General features: G+C 39.6%; 1 protein-coding gene across 9 annotated transcripts in view; it reads left to right on the plus strand.

The window, feature by feature from the left end:
* The first annotated feature begins 525 nt into the window (after positions 1-525).
* Positions 526-16,628, plus strand: part of LOC129249790 (ceramide glucosyltransferase-like) — a 176,015-nt gene continuing 159,912 nt past the window's right edge. For 4 of the 9 annotated variants that reach the window (XM_054889429.1, XM_054889423.1, XM_054889424.1 and 1 more), the window contains exon 1: positions 526-925. Coding sequence is in view for 2 of the 9 variants with exons in the window: in XM_054889431.1 (XP_054745406.1) it covers positions 924-925 (2 nt within the window). In the remaining 7 variants the exon portion in view is untranslated. Of the gene's footprint in view, positions 926-6,555; positions 6,711-16,628 lie in introns of those variants that run through there. The other 5 variants (XM_054889425.1, XM_054889426.1, XM_054889427.1 and 2 more) reach the window with 4 other exon arrangements.

Here is a 16,628-nt window from a genome sequence, read left to right on the forward strand (position 1 = left end):
AAATAAATGTGATAAGTGCACTTATTATATCAAAATTTGGTGAAGGTAAAAGGCAAATTTTATCAACAAATAACTTAAAAACTATTATTAACTGAATAGTGTTGGTGCTAGTTTTAGCAAAATAAGCACGAAATCAACATCTCCTTGGTTCATTTTCATTGGAAAATTCGTAATATATCTCTCAAAACAAGTGAGGGGCAGTGCAAGGAGTCCTAGCCGTTATAAACGTGGCTTCTGTACCACTCCCTAACATAACCACATTCATTAAATAAGTCATTATATTTTGCCTAAATTTGTCCATGTTACATCATACCAAACCCATCACGAAATGTCTGGTTCTTATTAACATTTTAAAGATTTTTTTTTTTTTTTTTTTAATTTTTTAAGTTTGAGTAACTGTAAGGTTTGTAAAGCTTTAAGGTTTTTCGCATAATAATTCTGGCAACACTAATTACTGAACCGTTTTAAAATGAGTAATATCAACCATCGATTATTATTACCCATTCTTAGTGATTATTCATAAATTTGCCCGTACGAATTTGAGCTTGTTTGGTCGTACTCAAAATTTAATAATATGTAATTTATTAGTTTTCAGATTATTCATTATTCGAGTTTTATTTCGAAACTTTAAATTCTTGCATCAAGTGCTGAAGTGACAAGTTGGTTTTTTCGAAAAAATTAATATGCAAGTAACTAAATAAAGTACTTCATGCACAAATTACAAAAAAGTACTAATATTGACAGAAGTGATGTGTTATCATTTCGGATAGAGTTTAAATTTGCAGGAGCGTTTCTTGTATAATCAGTTTATTCCATAGTGTTAAATTAAGGGACATTGCGGCATATCTAAATCTAAATATTGGGATTTCGAACAAAGTTGGAAAGAGGGTGTGCAACCCCAAAACATCTCTTCAGATGCACCAATGTAAGCTTTTCGAGAATTTGGATGTGGAAGTTGCAAAACTGATTTCTGAGTGAAATATCACAATTTTCACTACACACACTTTTCAGCAAAGTGTAATAAGAAAGAGAGAATGAAAATTGTTAATTGTTTCAAACTAAAATATAATACCACTTCTCGCACACCCTATTAAAATTTACAACTGTTTGGTTGCTGTTCAATTTTAGTCAAATTTTTTACTATCTTTAACACGTAGGCTTTTTCACAAGCCCTGAAACACGTGTTTCGCAGAGAACGTTAAATATAGAGAATTCTCACGAGCTACGAATAGTGTGAATTGTCAAAAATGAAGTGAAACCGCGAACACTATTTCACCTCGCTCAACTCGAAGGCGGGGAAGTTCTTAACAGACCTGATTACAGTGAATTATGTACAAGTACATTGGCTCTGCTCAGTTTTTGGTTTCTGTATCAAATCAAATTGACGAATGCCGACGGCATTTTGCAAGGCATTTGCTTGTGCATTTTTATGTTCCCTTGGTAAACGAAAATTTATTCAATTTGTATTTTCAAACAAAGGTGATGAAGAAAAGTGATTGAATTTATTATATGCGCCAACATTTCAAATCAAAGTAACTTTAATATTTTGATTTAATTTACCTCTCACATTTTGGTATGTGCGTTTTAGTAAATTTAAAACTAAAGAAATTTGATGAAAATTTTTACTAATTTTTTGAGTCGAAATTGACTCAGCATACAAGTGTTTTGGTATATCGACATATGTATTTACATTTGAATATGCATTTATTTGTTCCTTTGGCGAACCAAATCTTTTTCAATTTACATTTTATTACAGGGAATAATAATATACATACATTTGTATGTATGCATTTTCTAGATAGTATAAAACTTTAAAATAAATAAAGGAAAACTTCAAAGAAATGTATTTGCATATATGGGACAACTAAGTTCAATTGCATCTTTATTAAATATGTATATGTTGCACGCATATGTGTGCACTGAAGCAACATGACCTACCTCACGAGCATCGCCTTATATTTCATGTAAATAACCTAATGATCAAATTCCTGCCTCACAAATGCTAAAACAAATTTCTGTTGAATACTCATGTATTTGTATGTGCGTATGTACACTTGGTGCCCATATCCCTTCAAACAAATAAAAAATTCTGTATACAAAACGCTTCATTACCAGGCACACAGAAAGATGGCATATGCAAATATAAATATTGAATTCAAGCAAAACAATGCTTATTAATATACACATATGCATGTACATACAACCGCACACACAGGGCATTCGCTTTATTCCTCAAAATGCGTATGTCGTTCAAAGCTAAAATTCTATGCCTAGCGACTACAAGAACAAAATGCAGTCATAGACGCAGGCGTAGCGGCCATCATTCTAGTTGCCATAGCGCTGAACAGTCGCGGCGGCGCCGAACAGTTTCAACTATTGTACTGTGCAACAAAAACTCATCATCAAAAAATTCATTGATAAGTTCGAGCTCATAGTTCTAAGAGCAAGAACTTTCATTCATAAAACGAGCCGCCCATATGCCAATTTTCTCGACAATTCGAAAATAGTCAATATTGGAATATTTCGCGAAGAATTATTTGCCAATATTTGATAAATCTTGAATTTTTGTCAAGTCGAGTGCCGGCGGCTTCGTACATATGTATGCATCAATATATGTATGTAAATATGTGTATATGTACAATGCTGTGCCAATGAATGTGCGCTGCGCCATGAGTGCGCGCTGGATTTCTTGCGAAGTTTTACCGTTTTATCTTGAGCTGTGGCTGGTGAGCACACATACACACATCATATACATATGCGCAAATGTATATAAATTCTCAAATGTATATAAATTCACAAATTTACATTTGCATATGCCATCTTCCTGTGCGCCTGGTAATGCAGCGTTTGCTATAGAGGATTTTGATTCAGTTGAAGGGAATTCAACAAAGTTTTACAGACACCAGACAGACAGACATTACATATTTATATAATTTTGGATGATTTGGAAAAATTCAAATATATAGGTCATATTAAAAAGCTACCTAACATTCTTTGCTTCTAATCACCAACAAATTCTTATCGACTGCTGCTAAATTTACATAATTCAGCCCCTCACTGTTAATTTTTGTTGAAAAATGTGTCTATGGTGAAATTGTCTTCGCGAGACGAGTACCCCTCGAAAATGAACACTTTCCAGTCATTAAGACTTCTCTATTCATTAACGTTCTCTGTGTTTCGTTCCCAAGAATGAGAGGTAGGAAAATATGTAACTTGATGGTATTGAGTCTTTCGAACCCCAAATATTTAGTATAATACAACACGCTTTGAAAAAAGGTCAAACAGGGCAAGGGGGACTAACTGAAAACCGGACCCTCGGGAGGCTTATAGTTTATAGTAATTGATTGTTAAAGTAGTGTAATTTAGCGAAACGTTGATGTTGCCGGACACCTCACACAGAGAACGTTAATGTATAGAGAAGTTTCACGACCTACAAGTAGTGTAAATTGTCAAAAATGAAGTGAAACCGCGAAGACTTTTTCACCTCGTTCAACTCGACAGCGGGGAACTTCTTAACAGAGCTGATTACAGTGAATTATGAACAAGTACATTGGCTCTGCTCAGTTTTTGGTTTCTGTATGAAATCAAATTGACGAATGCCGACGGCATTTTGCAAGGCATTTTTGCTTGTGCATTTTTATGTTCCCTTGGTAAACGAAAATTTATTCAATTTGTATTTTCAAACAAAGGTGATGAAGAAAAAATGATTGAATTTATTATATGCGCCAACATTCAAATCAAAGTAACTTTAATATTTTGATTTAATTTAAAAAAATTCATTATAAAACGACGTCTCACATTTTGGTATGTGCGTTTTAGTAAATTTAAAACTAAACAAATTTGATGAAAATTTTTACTAATTTTTTGAGTCGAAATTAATTCATAGCTTACAAGTGTTTTGGTATATCGACATATGTATTTACATTTGAACATGCATTTATTTGTTCCTTTGGCAAACCAAATCTTTTTCAATTTACATTTTATTGCAGGGAATAATAATATACATACATTTGTATGTATGCATTTTCTAGATAGTATAAAACTTTAAAATAAATAAAGGAAAACTTCAAAGAAACCTATTTGCATATATGGGACAACTAAGTTCAATTGCATCTTTATTAAATATGTATGTATATGTTGCACGCATATGTGTGCACTGAAGCAACATGACCTACCTCACGAGCATCGCCTTATATTTCATGTAAATAACCTAATGATCAAATTCCTGCCTCACAAATGCTAAAACAAATTTCTTTTGAATACTCATGTACATATTTGTATGTGCGTATGTACACTTGGTGCCCATATCCCTTCAAACAAATCAAAAAATTCTATATACAAAACGCTTCATTACCAGGCACACAGGAAGATGGCATATGCAAATATAAATATTGAATTCAAGCAAAACAATGCTTATTAATATACACATATGCATGTACATACAACCGCACACACAGGGCATTCGCTTTATTTCTCAAAATGCGTATGTCGTTCAAAGCTAAAATTCTATGCCTAGCGACTACAAGAACAAAATGCAGTCATAGACGCAGGCGTAGCGGCCATCATTCTAGTTGTCATAGCGCTGAACAGTCGCGGCGGCGCCGAACAGTTTCAACTATTGTAGTGTGCAAAAAAACTCATCTTCAAAAAATTCATTGATAAATTCGAGCTCATAGTTCTAAGAGCAAGAACTTTCATTCATAAAACGAGCCGCCCATATGCCAATTTTCTCGACAATTCGAAAATAGTCAATATTGGAATATTTCGCGTAGAATTATTTGCCAATATTTGATAACTCTTCAATTTTTGTCAAGTCGAGTGCCCGCGGCATCGTACATATGTATGCAAAAATATATGTATGTAAATATGTCTTTCTAAATGCTCGACAGCCGCTGCTGCTGTGCGTCAAGTGCGCGCATGAGCATACAGTAAGTTGCAGAAGAAAACAAGTAGCTTAAAAAAAAAGGTCTGATTCGGACATTTTAATACTAAGATAAAATTTGGAAACAATTATTTTATGTTAACTGATAGTAGGCAAATACTTAATTAGTAGATTACTTTACGTATGTAGTTTTTCAATTGATAAAAAGTGCACAAAACATATGCATATATCTGCAGTTAGAAACTTACTCTGAAATCAGAGCATTTGAAGATGCCTGTAACATTTCAAGCTTACTGTACATACAATGCTGTGCCAATGAATGTGCGCTGCGCCATGAGTGCGCGCTGGATTTCTTGCGAAGTTTTACCGTTTTATCTTGAGCTGTGGCTGGTGAGCACACACACAGCATATACATATGCGCAAATGTATATAAATTCACAAATTTACATTTGCATATGCCATCTTCCTGTGCGCCTGGTAATGAAGCGTTTGCTATAGAGGATTTTGATTCAGTTGAAGGGAATTCAACAAAGTTTTACAGACACCAGACAGACAGACATTACATATTTATATAATTTTGGATGATTTGGAAAAATTCAAATATATAGGTCATATTAAAAAGCTACCTAACATTCTTTGCTTCTAATCACCAACAAATTCTTATCGACTGCTGCTAAATTTACATAATTCAGCCCCTCACTGTTAATTTTTGTTGAAAAATGTGTCTATGGTGAAATTGTCTTCGCGAGACGAGTACCCCTCGAAAATGAACACTTTCCAGTCATTAAGACTTCTCTATTCATTAACGTTCTCTGTGTTTCGTTCCCAAGAATGAGAGGTAGGAAAATATGTAACTTGATGGTATTGAGTCTTTCGAACCCCAAATATTTAGTATAATACAACACGCTTTGAAAAAAGGTCAAACAGGGCAAGGGGGACTAACTGAAAACCGGACCCTCGGGAGGCTTATAGTTTATAGTAATTGATTGTTAAAGTAGTGTAATTTAGCGAAACGTTGATGTTGCCGGACACCTCACACAGAGAACGTTAATGTATAGAGAAGTTTCACGACCTACAAGTAGTGTAAATTGTCAAAAATGAAGTGAAACCGCGAAGACTTTTTCACCTCGTTCAACTCGACAGCGGGGAACTTCTTAACAGAGCTGATTACAGTGAATTATGAACAAGTACATTGGCTCTGCTCAGTTTTTGGCTTCTGTATGAAATCAAATTGAAGAATAGCCGACGGCATTTTGCAAGGAATTTGTCTTGAGCATTTCTATGTTCCCTTGATAAACGAAATTTTATTCAATTTATATATTATCAAACAAACTTAAATGATTCATGAAAGTTTGAATTATGCGAAAGAATTAAAAAAAAGAAAGGCTAGGACTCCTGATTGCCCGGCACTTATTTTGTGAGAAATATTACGAATTTTCCAATGAAACTCACAAGAGATGTTGATTTGAGGTTATTTTGCTAAAGCTAGCACCAACACTATTCAGTTAATAATAGTTTTTAAGTTATTTGATAATAAAATTTGTCTTCTACCTTCACCAAATTTTTATACAATAAGTCCACTTCACATTGATTTTAATAATTATTAAAACTATGTCATACACACACGTTTCTAACACTTTTTATTGATATATACCATAAATTAACATTTTAAGTTGCAAACTCCAAATATTCCTGCCAAATTAACAATAAATAAAAAGCATCGCTGAAATGGAGTGCTGCCAGAAGCAAAGACAACAATATGAACGCGAATTAAAACGAAGCAACATAGGAACATAATTTCCACACCGTCTTCTGTTAGAATAATGAGGTGATTTTCGACTGCAGTGTTATTTTTTTTTAATATAACTTATGTATTTATATATATATATATACATGCCCCACAAAGTCTGCGTTCACCCTACAATAACTTTTTAGTAAATGAAACACACAACTTGATTTTATAATTTTTATAAAATTGAATAAATGTTTATTATATCTTTAAGTTTCAAAAACAAAAATAAATTTCAAGATTCCTCACATAAGTTTTTAGATAACGGTGAATAATGGCTAGCGCGGGTCTGATAAATAGAATAACGTGGCGACCTATGCTAGACGAAGACGAACGATGATGTGCCTACACTGACAGGGCTACCTATGCTGTTAAAACAACAAACAACAACAACCATAAAGTCTGCGTTCAGTCTTAAAGTCTAATACAAAGACATGATATGCTGTATGCAAAAATTAAATCTAATATCTAGTTGGATATCCACGTTGCTTCAGGACTTCACCCAGCCTATTTGGCATTGAACTAGTTTGATTTCCTCTGCTGTTATCTCCCTCCATTCTGCTTGCATGACACTCTGAAAAACCTCTTTACTAGTAATCACTTCCTGACGAATTCTTTTTTCCAATAGATCCCACAGATGCTCAATGGGGTTGAGATCTGGGGACTGTGGCGGTGTTTTAAGCTGTTTTGGGGCGTTGTACAAGAGCCAAAGCTTAACGATCTCGGCTGTGTGCTTCAGGTCGTTTACTTGTTGACACCAAAATGTTTTGATAAGCCGAGATTTTCTGCACTTTACTTCAAATTCCGTTTTAGTATGTTCAAGTATCCCCATTTATCCATCGTGGAATCAATAAATTCTAACTGACCCACCCTATTTGCCGCCATGCAGCCCCAAACCATAACTCCGCCACCTCCGTGCTTAACCGTGCCAACAAGATTTTGCTTTTCCAGAGCAGTTCCAGGTTTTCGCCAAACAATTTGACGGCGTTTTATTCCGAATATACAAAATTTACTTTCGTCTGAAAATATTACTTTTTTCCAGAACTCGGGAGGGAATACGTTTACGTTTGTTCACAAGAGAAATGAAAGGCTTTCTTCGGGCGACTCTACCATGGTATCCAGGTTGACGTAGAACTTTTCTCGCAGTTTCAGCGCAAATACTTTTTTGAAATGTTTGATTTATGTTTTCAACTAATTTTGAGGATGTAATCGGGGTTAACCTTTGCCAAGTTGATTATAGAACGCTCTTCCAGGGTCGATAATTTTATCGGACGCCCTGACCTGGGCTTAGATGTAAAAACTCCAGTTTGCCGAAAATTTGTTACAACTCGCTGAATAGAGGAATACGTTCTCCCAATAGATTTTCCAATATTTCGGAAACTTTTTCCGTCTTTCCACATTTTTATAATTATTTTCCTCTCAAAAACCCTTATTTTTTTTCTCTTACCTTCCATGTTCTTTAATTATCTCCAGTTATAAATAAAATGTTCAACTAAGCTTTGTTAACATTCAGTCGAAGTAATGCGCAATCAAAAATTAATATAAGCAAGGAAAAATATCTTAAAATTAACGGTATCATTAAAATAAACAGGCTGAAAGCAGACGTTTTGGTGCCACATTTACATGTTATCTAAAAGTGAAGTGGGGAATCTTGTTTTTTTTTTTGCCCTTGAAAGCTGGGAATGTAGTGAATAAACAAATTGTAAAGATTTCAATTTAATCATAATATTCTATATTGTTTTTAGTAAATTTAATAAGGCTATTCGGGTGAACGTAGACTTTGTGGGGCATGTGTATATGTATCAAATATTAATAATATAGTGAAAACCGCGCGATTTTTATTCCGAATTTTTCCAGCAGCGCTTTTATTATATATATATCATATATTAATAATATAGCTAAAATTTGAGATAAAACATATATATAATATATATGCATATATACATATCAAATATTAATAATACAGGAACCAGAGCAACAGTACCATACGGTAGCAAAGGTCGAGTAAGTTTCCCTGCTCATTGAATACATGATTGCATTGCTTGCATCCGGATGTAGAATAGCTGTCGTATAACAATCTCGTGCATTCATTTCTGGCTGAGCTACTTGCCATGTTGAAGTCACCAAGGACCAATGGACTGGCATTCTGGAAGCTATCGGAAAGAAAAGAGATAGCAGATAAGTGCGTGTGATAGGCTTCGTACGTGGTATGTGGCAGTATATAGACACAGCCTAAAATAAGATTGTCATTGTTAATCTTAATTTTAATAAAGAGTTCCTCAATATTGTTCTCCTTGATATGAATCGATTCTACTTGAATGTGCCGTTTTGTAGCTATGAGCACACCTCCACCACGCTGACAACCACTCGTTGCCTGGTTACGATCTCTGCGATAGATGTTGTAAGTGGGGTCCAGTACTTCACCATCATGTATAGCGGGTTTGGCCAGGTTTCGGTGATGCAGATGATATCGTAGTGACTAATTGACGTGGCTTTGAGAAATTCATAGAATTTTGTGCGTAGACCGCGAACATTCTGGTAGTAGACGGTGAGATTTGTCACTTTCCTCCTCCTCTCTGATCGAAAATTCTTTGTTACTATTTTCGGTATGCCATTCACATATTTTATTGTCTTGCTCAAATCACCATTCTTCTCAAGGGAGACAAGGTCGGAGCGTAAGCTCTTCAGATATTCCTGCTGTGTTGGAGTGAGATCCGGTTTGAAAGATATCGTGGTGTTACCATCAGCTGGCTTACTTTTGAGTAAGGTGATTGCATCCGTTGCAGTTGGGGTCACTACAAGTAGTGGACGGGAACGACCTGGTGAGTGACGTCCCAGTCTACGAAGTTTTAGGCCAGTTGAGTCACAAGATAACTCTGGTGGCAAGATAGATGACAGACTTGATCTATCATCCTCCAGCCGCTCTTTTCCAGTTGCTTTAGATGATTCAGGGACGTTGAACGCAATGACATTAGCCTCGCGGCGTTTACGTTCGCTCAGCTCAACGAAAACTGCTTCATTGGATGCCGGTAAAATTACATGGGAGTTAATCTTATTCTCGACTAACGTTAACCTGTCATCAATTTTAGAGCATTTATTGGAGAGGTTAACATTTTGTTGGGACAGCTTACTAACCTCTGCTCTGATGTCTGCCAGATTGCTTGTAATTTCGGACCTAAAGGCCTCAAATTTTTGCTCATACTGCTTGGTGAAACGCACAAAGTGTTTATCCAGCAGACTATCGAGATTGCCCATCGGATCCCGTCTGTCGTCCTCCTCTAATAGATCGTCGAACGTGCGGGCGCTAACCTCACTTTCGCACGGATAGCAATGCCAGGCTGCTTCACCTTTCTTAATACGGTTTGCCAGATTCCTAAAATCAGCGGTTGAGAGATTGGTACATTTATGATGAAACCAGAGACGACAATCTGTGCATTGAATACTAGATGTTCCCTCGCGGACAATTGCAGAGCACTTGCCACAGTATGCCACTTCTACGTTTAACTTTTTTGGTCCCATAATTACAGGAACAGAGTGTAGAAAAATAGATACAGGTGTTAGTTACGACAGGTAGCACGCAGAATCACAATAGGCACAGAATATATATAAGTTATATTAAAAAACAATAGCGCTGCGGACGAAAATAACCTCACCTAACATTCGCCTGCGACGCTATTGTTTTTAATAAAACACATATATGTATGTATAAACAAGTATATCAAATATTAATAACTAGCTTTAACCCGCGACGCCGCTCGCAGAGGTGTAGTTTTGAGGGATTTAGGATATGTACAGTGTATCACTAAAGTGAGTATGCACCATGATTAACAGCCGAATATGTGAATTTATTCCCAAAATAATTCGACATATTTTTATCAAATGTATGTATGTAATTGCTATGCAGAATCCCTAACAAGAATATAAAAGACAGGATGCCGACATATTGTTCCGTTATCTTGTCTGGCGTCATTACATAGGAAACGGTAAAAACCATGTAACAAAAGTATGTATGCAGTTCGCAAATTTGTGTATTTCGTTAGTCTTTATGTGATTTATTTGCGACAAAAACCATCAAATTTGTTTCGTTGTGTAAGCGCGAATTATTTTTAAAGTTATAAAGTGGATTCAAGCTAAAATTTTGGTCATGGCTCCTCGAGGCAAAGAACTTTCACAAGATATGAAGGATTTAATAATAAAATTGTACAAAGATAATAAAAGCCAACGCCAAATTGCAAACATTCCCATGGCAGCCGGTTCTACGTACCGGAATGACTCGGGTTTTTCCCGACCAAGGGCTGCCGCCCCAGTATACTAGCCCGGTCTAGTGAAACCCATATCATCCCACCCTCAACGTCACAGGAGCAAACTCTCGCAGCAATCCTGCTCCAAATACTTCTCCTCAGAGCTGGAATCGAATCCAACCCTGGGCCAGAAGTATTCTACTGCTGCGTCTGCCACAAACGGCTTCACCCGAACTCCACCTCGGTTAGGTGCAACAAGTGCAACGGGTGGAGCCACCTTCAGACCTGCTCGGGTCTTAAGTCACATAGGGAGTGGTCCACACGGTAAGTGGCCACGTGTTGCTCCCCCCAGCAGGCGTCTGATGCCTCCACGGCTAACACACCCCCTGATAGGCCGGCACTACCAACCGCCACCACTACCAACACCTCCACGGTGAGGAGCCTATCGGAGCAACGCAACTCCCCTTCAACCCCTCCCCTTCCTTCCAGCCCCAACCCCAGTGCGGGGACAAACCAGCAGCTCCTGGTCCCCCGCACAGTCTGTTCCGTGTGACAGGCCGTAATACCTAGGAATCTGGTAACAGTCCAGTGCAATTCCTGCAATGGCTGGTGCCATTTTCGGAGATGTTCCGGCCTGCGCACCACCCGTGAGTGGACAACTGCCTACGTTGCCCCTGCTGCAGAGCTCTGCACTCACTACCGCCCTCGGAGGCGCGGCCGCCCACCACCATCAGGCCGCAACAGCCACAGTGGATTGCGCAGCAGGCCCAACGTAGACAACACCACGCGTCCCTCACCCCCCGGATTACACTGACCTCACCGAGAAGCTTCAAGCTTCTCCAATTCAACTGCAACGGACTTATGAGTAAGGTCGACGAGATAGTCGACTTCATGAGCCGGCACAGTATTAAGATAGCTGCGGTCCAAGAAACAAAGTTGCACGCTAGGTCATCTCTGATCACCAGGGATGGCTAAAACGTGCACAGACACGATCGCGAGCGAGACAACGGTGGCGGCCTAGCGTTTATAGTCCACCACACTGTGCAGTATCGTCTTATCGATGAAGGAATCGACCGCAGGGACAGCACCTTAGAATGTCAAGGCATAGCTGTCCGGTCAGGCGATTCCGAGCTCGAAATATTCAACATATATATACCCCCTGTCACCTGCTGCCCGGGAGGATATCACCCTGATATAGGTGCGCTCATCAGAGGTGAAAACCGATTGGTTGTAGGTGACTTCAATGCGCATCACGATCTTTGACATTCAAGCCTGGCAAATGATCGTAGGGGACAGCAACTGGTAGAGCAGATAGACGACTCGACATTCAACACAGTGAACGACGACGCCCCCACCAGGGTAGTGGGCAATTGCAGCAGCTCGGCTGACCCAACAATTGCTAGCGCTGGTCTGATAAATAGCATAACGTGGCGACCTATGCTATTGCTTGCATCAGACCACTTGCCCATTATCGTCTCGATCGAGAGACCTGCCGACTTCGTTTCCGCGAACCACCGGTCCTATTTTAACTTTAAAAAAGCTAATTGGGCCGGCTTCACGGAATTCACTGAGGACACCTTCGCCGCTCTTCCCATCTCCACTGATGTGCGCGTAGGCGAACGCGCATTCCGCAAGGTGCTCACTGCTGCTGCGGCTCGCTTCATTCCAGCTGGAAGTTATAAGGACATTCGTCCTCATTTCCCAGCCGAAGCAGCCAGTTTAGCGAACGAGCGTGACCACCTACGCCAGGCCGATCCCGGGGATCCCCGCATAAGGGATCTCAATTTGGAGATCCGGCAACTGGTAAACCAGCATAAGCGGACAAAATGGGTTGAGCACCTGAAGACCTGCAACCTCACCTCTGGGGTGAGTAAGCTCTGGTCCACCGTTAGGTCTCTGTCAAACCCGACGAAGCACAACGATAAGGTGGCTATCACCTTCAACGGTTGCACTTCGTCGGACCCGAAGAGATGCGCGAACTATTTTAGCCGGCTTTTCATATTGCATCCTCCGGGCGACAGAACCAAGCGTCGTGCTACCAGAAGGCTGCACAAACTGACAAACAACAGTGCGCCACTTACTTTCTCCGGTGATGAGGTTCAGGGGGCCATCAACAATTCGAAATCATCGAAAGGCATTGGCCCTGACGGATTAAACGCGCTGATGCTGAAGCATCTGGGACCCCTGGGAGTAGGATTTCTCACAAGGGTTTTCAATCTGTCCATGGCCACTCTCATCATCCCTGACAAGTGGAAAGCAGGGAGAGTGGTCCCACTACTGAAACCTGGGAAACCCGCCAACCAAGGGAGTCTTATCGGCCGATAACTCTCCTTTCCCCAGTAGTGAAGACACTTGAAGCCCTCCTACTCCCACTCTACACGAAACACCTGGCCCCAGCCCCACATCAGCATGGTTTCCGACGAGTGCACAGCACCACCACTGCACTCACCGCCATAAACGCCCAGATAAATCGCGGGCTTAACCAAAACCGCCCTTGCGAGAGGACTGTCCTAGTAGCGTTGGACCTGAAAAAGGCTTTTGATACAGTCAGCCATTCCACGCTACTAGGTGACATTTATCAGTCGACACTCCCGCCAGGGCTGAAGAGGTGGTCCGCGAACTACCTGAGCGGTCGGCACTCGTCAGTGATTTTTCGAGATCAAATGTCAAAGCAGAGGAAGATTAAGCAAGGCGTACCGCAGGGTGGTGTCCTTTCACGCTTGCTGTTCAACTTCTATATCTCGAAGCTCCCCCAACCACCAGTGGGAGTTTCCCTAGTCTCATACGCTGACGATTGCACGATAATGGCGTCGGGCAATGACATCGATGGCCTGTGTTCCAAAGTGAACCACTACCTCACCGACCTTTCTCGCTTTTTCAATGCGAGGAACCTCCAACTTTCCCCCACCAAGTCCACGGCGACCCTATTCACCACCTGGACAAAGGAGGTCAAGCTGTCCCTTAAGGTAAAAGTCGATGACATACCAATTCCGACTGTGAATAACCCCAAAATTTTGGGTGTAACCTTCGACAGCTTGCTCTCCTTCTCTGCGCATACAACCGCAATTGCCACTAAAGTCCAAAATCGCAACAAAGTTCTCAAATCGCTGGCCGGCGGCACTTGGGGCAAAGACAAAGAACTGTTGCTTTCGACATTTAAGGCAATTGGCCGGCCGGTTCTCAACTATGCTGCGCCTGTCTGGTCGCCTGGAACTAGTGATTCGCAGTGGACTAAGCTACAGACCTGTCAAAATACCGCCATTCGGACAGCGACCGGGTGCCTCCTGATGTCACCTATGCAACACCTTCATAACGAGGCACAAATGCTCCCAGTAGCGGCGCACAACAAACTGCTCAGCAAGCAGTTCCTGCTGGGATGTTACAGCAGGTTCCACCCCTGCAGACACCTGCTTGAGCCTGAGCCGCCTCCCAGGCACGTCAGGAGACACCTCTTAGACTACGCTGACGAAATCCAGGACAAAACTGGCGGCAACCTACTGGACCGGACAGTATTTAGACAGTCAATAAACGACATTCACCGGGAGACCGTCACCACCTTCTTGAACTCCCGTCCTGTGAATGCCGTAATCGGAGTCCAACCACCACCCATCGCAGATGAAGAGCTCCAGCTTCCCCGTGAGACTCGTGTAACATTGGCACAATTACGTTCTGGATACTGTAGCAGGTTAAACTCCTACATATCCAGAATCGACCCCGACATACCAAACACATGTCCGGCATGTGAAGGTACCCCGCACGACACTAACCACCTCTTCACATGCCCCCTCAAACCGACTCATCTAACCCCCCTCTCTCTCTGGACCCAACCTGTCGAAACAGTATGTTTCCTGGGCCTACCCTTAGATGAGCTAGACGAAGACGAACGATGATATGCCTACACTGACAGGGCTACCTATGCTGTTAACAACAACAACAACAACAAATTGCAAAAGATGTTAATAAAAGCAACGCCACGGTACAAAAAATTATTGAAAAATTTAAAAGAGAAGGTAGTACCAAGAACCAACCAAGAACTGGTCGCCCGAAAATTTTCGCGGAGCAGGAACGCAGGATAATTGTACGAAAGGTACAGAAAAACCCCAAAACGAGTGCCCCTAAAATACAGGCTGAAATGGAAAAAGAAACTGGCAAGACTTCTAACCCCCAAACCATTCGTCGTGCTTTGTATACTGCTGGTTTCCATGGTCGGAACATCCGTAAAAAGCCGTTTGTAAATAGTACTAACAGAAAGAAAAGACTTAAATTTGTAAATCTGAACGAAACCAAAGACCAAAACTTTTGGAATACCGTTATTTTCTCTAACGAGAGTAAATTTAATATTTTTGGTTCCGACGGATGAGAAAAAGTATGGAGAAAAGTAAATTCAGAGCTCGATCCTCAAAACAGGACCGGCACAGTTAAACATGGTGGCGGTTCAATAATGGTGTAGGGTTGTATGGCGGCTTTTGGTGTAGGAAATCTGGTTGTGATTGAAGGGATAATGGACAAAACTGTTTATCTCAACATTTCGAAGGATAATTTGAAGCAAAGTGCATTAAAATTGGGGCTTGAGCGATCATTTGTCTTCCAACAGGACAATGACCCTAAGCATGCTGTTCTAGTTGTGAGAGAATGGCTGCTGTATAACACACCAAAGCAATTAAAAACACCACCTCAATCGCCAGATTTGAATGTCATTGAACATTTGTGGGAACATCTTGACAGACAAATAAGGAAACATAAAACAAATGGCAAAGATGACCTAAAGAAAGCACTTATGGAGGAATGGGGAAAGATTCCAATTTCTGTGACTCAGAACCTGGTAAACTCTATGTCATCGCGGTTAAAAGCTGTCAAAAAGAGTAAAGGCTATCCAACGAAATATTAACAGTTTATCATAATTTTAAAAATTTTTCTTGAATTCGGTTTTTGATTGAATGCATACTTATTTTTGTGATGTGATTTTAAGACTTTTTTCATATTAAGCCGATCTGGCTAAAACAAGAATTACTTTTATATTATTTTTTGTTGTAAATATATATATAAGGCTTTGAAAAATAAATAAAATAGTATTTTGTTTTCGTAGTGTTACTTTTGAGTTTTATTTCTTTTGTACCATGGTGAAATCATCGCTGCATACTTACTTTAGTGATACACTGTATATAAAAGAATTGCAAACAATATTTTCATAGAACATATTTTTTTATTAATAACCATAATATTACAATACCCGGCATCCGTTGCTATGGCTCGTTGAATAAAATCAAAACAACCAATCAGAAAAATATCAAGCAAAATTACTTTTATTCATTTTCTATCTCAAACCGTTTTTAAACTTTGCATTTGGGTCATAGTTGAACAGCTTATGCGGATTATGAAGTCAAGAGTGTGCTATAAATAGTGGGAAATAGGAAAAACTAGGATTTATTAGATTACATTTAAGCAAATATTCGATTATTAGTGACGAATGAGAGTGGTGGCGCGGCCTGGGGGGTGTGGGAAGGAAGTTCCATCATAAAAACATGCCTATAACATTCATTGGGTCAAAATATGAATGTATAAAATTTTTTACGCCATTTGGTGTTGTCGTTTCGTAGTGATGCGCGGACAACGTACAGACATTCACCTTTATAGTATAGATTTAGTGAAAATAGGTTTTAGTTGAACAAAAAAAAAAAAAAATAGCGGCGCAGGCGAAAATTTGAAATAAAAAATT

The sequence above is a fragment of the Anastrepha obliqua genome, chromosome 6 (genome assembly GCF_027943255.1).
Source record: "Anastrepha obliqua isolate idAnaObli1 chromosome 6, idAnaObli1_1.0, whole genome shotgun sequence".
Classification (NCBI taxonomy): Eukaryota; Metazoa; Arthropoda; class Insecta; order Diptera; family Tephritidae; genus Anastrepha; species Anastrepha obliqua.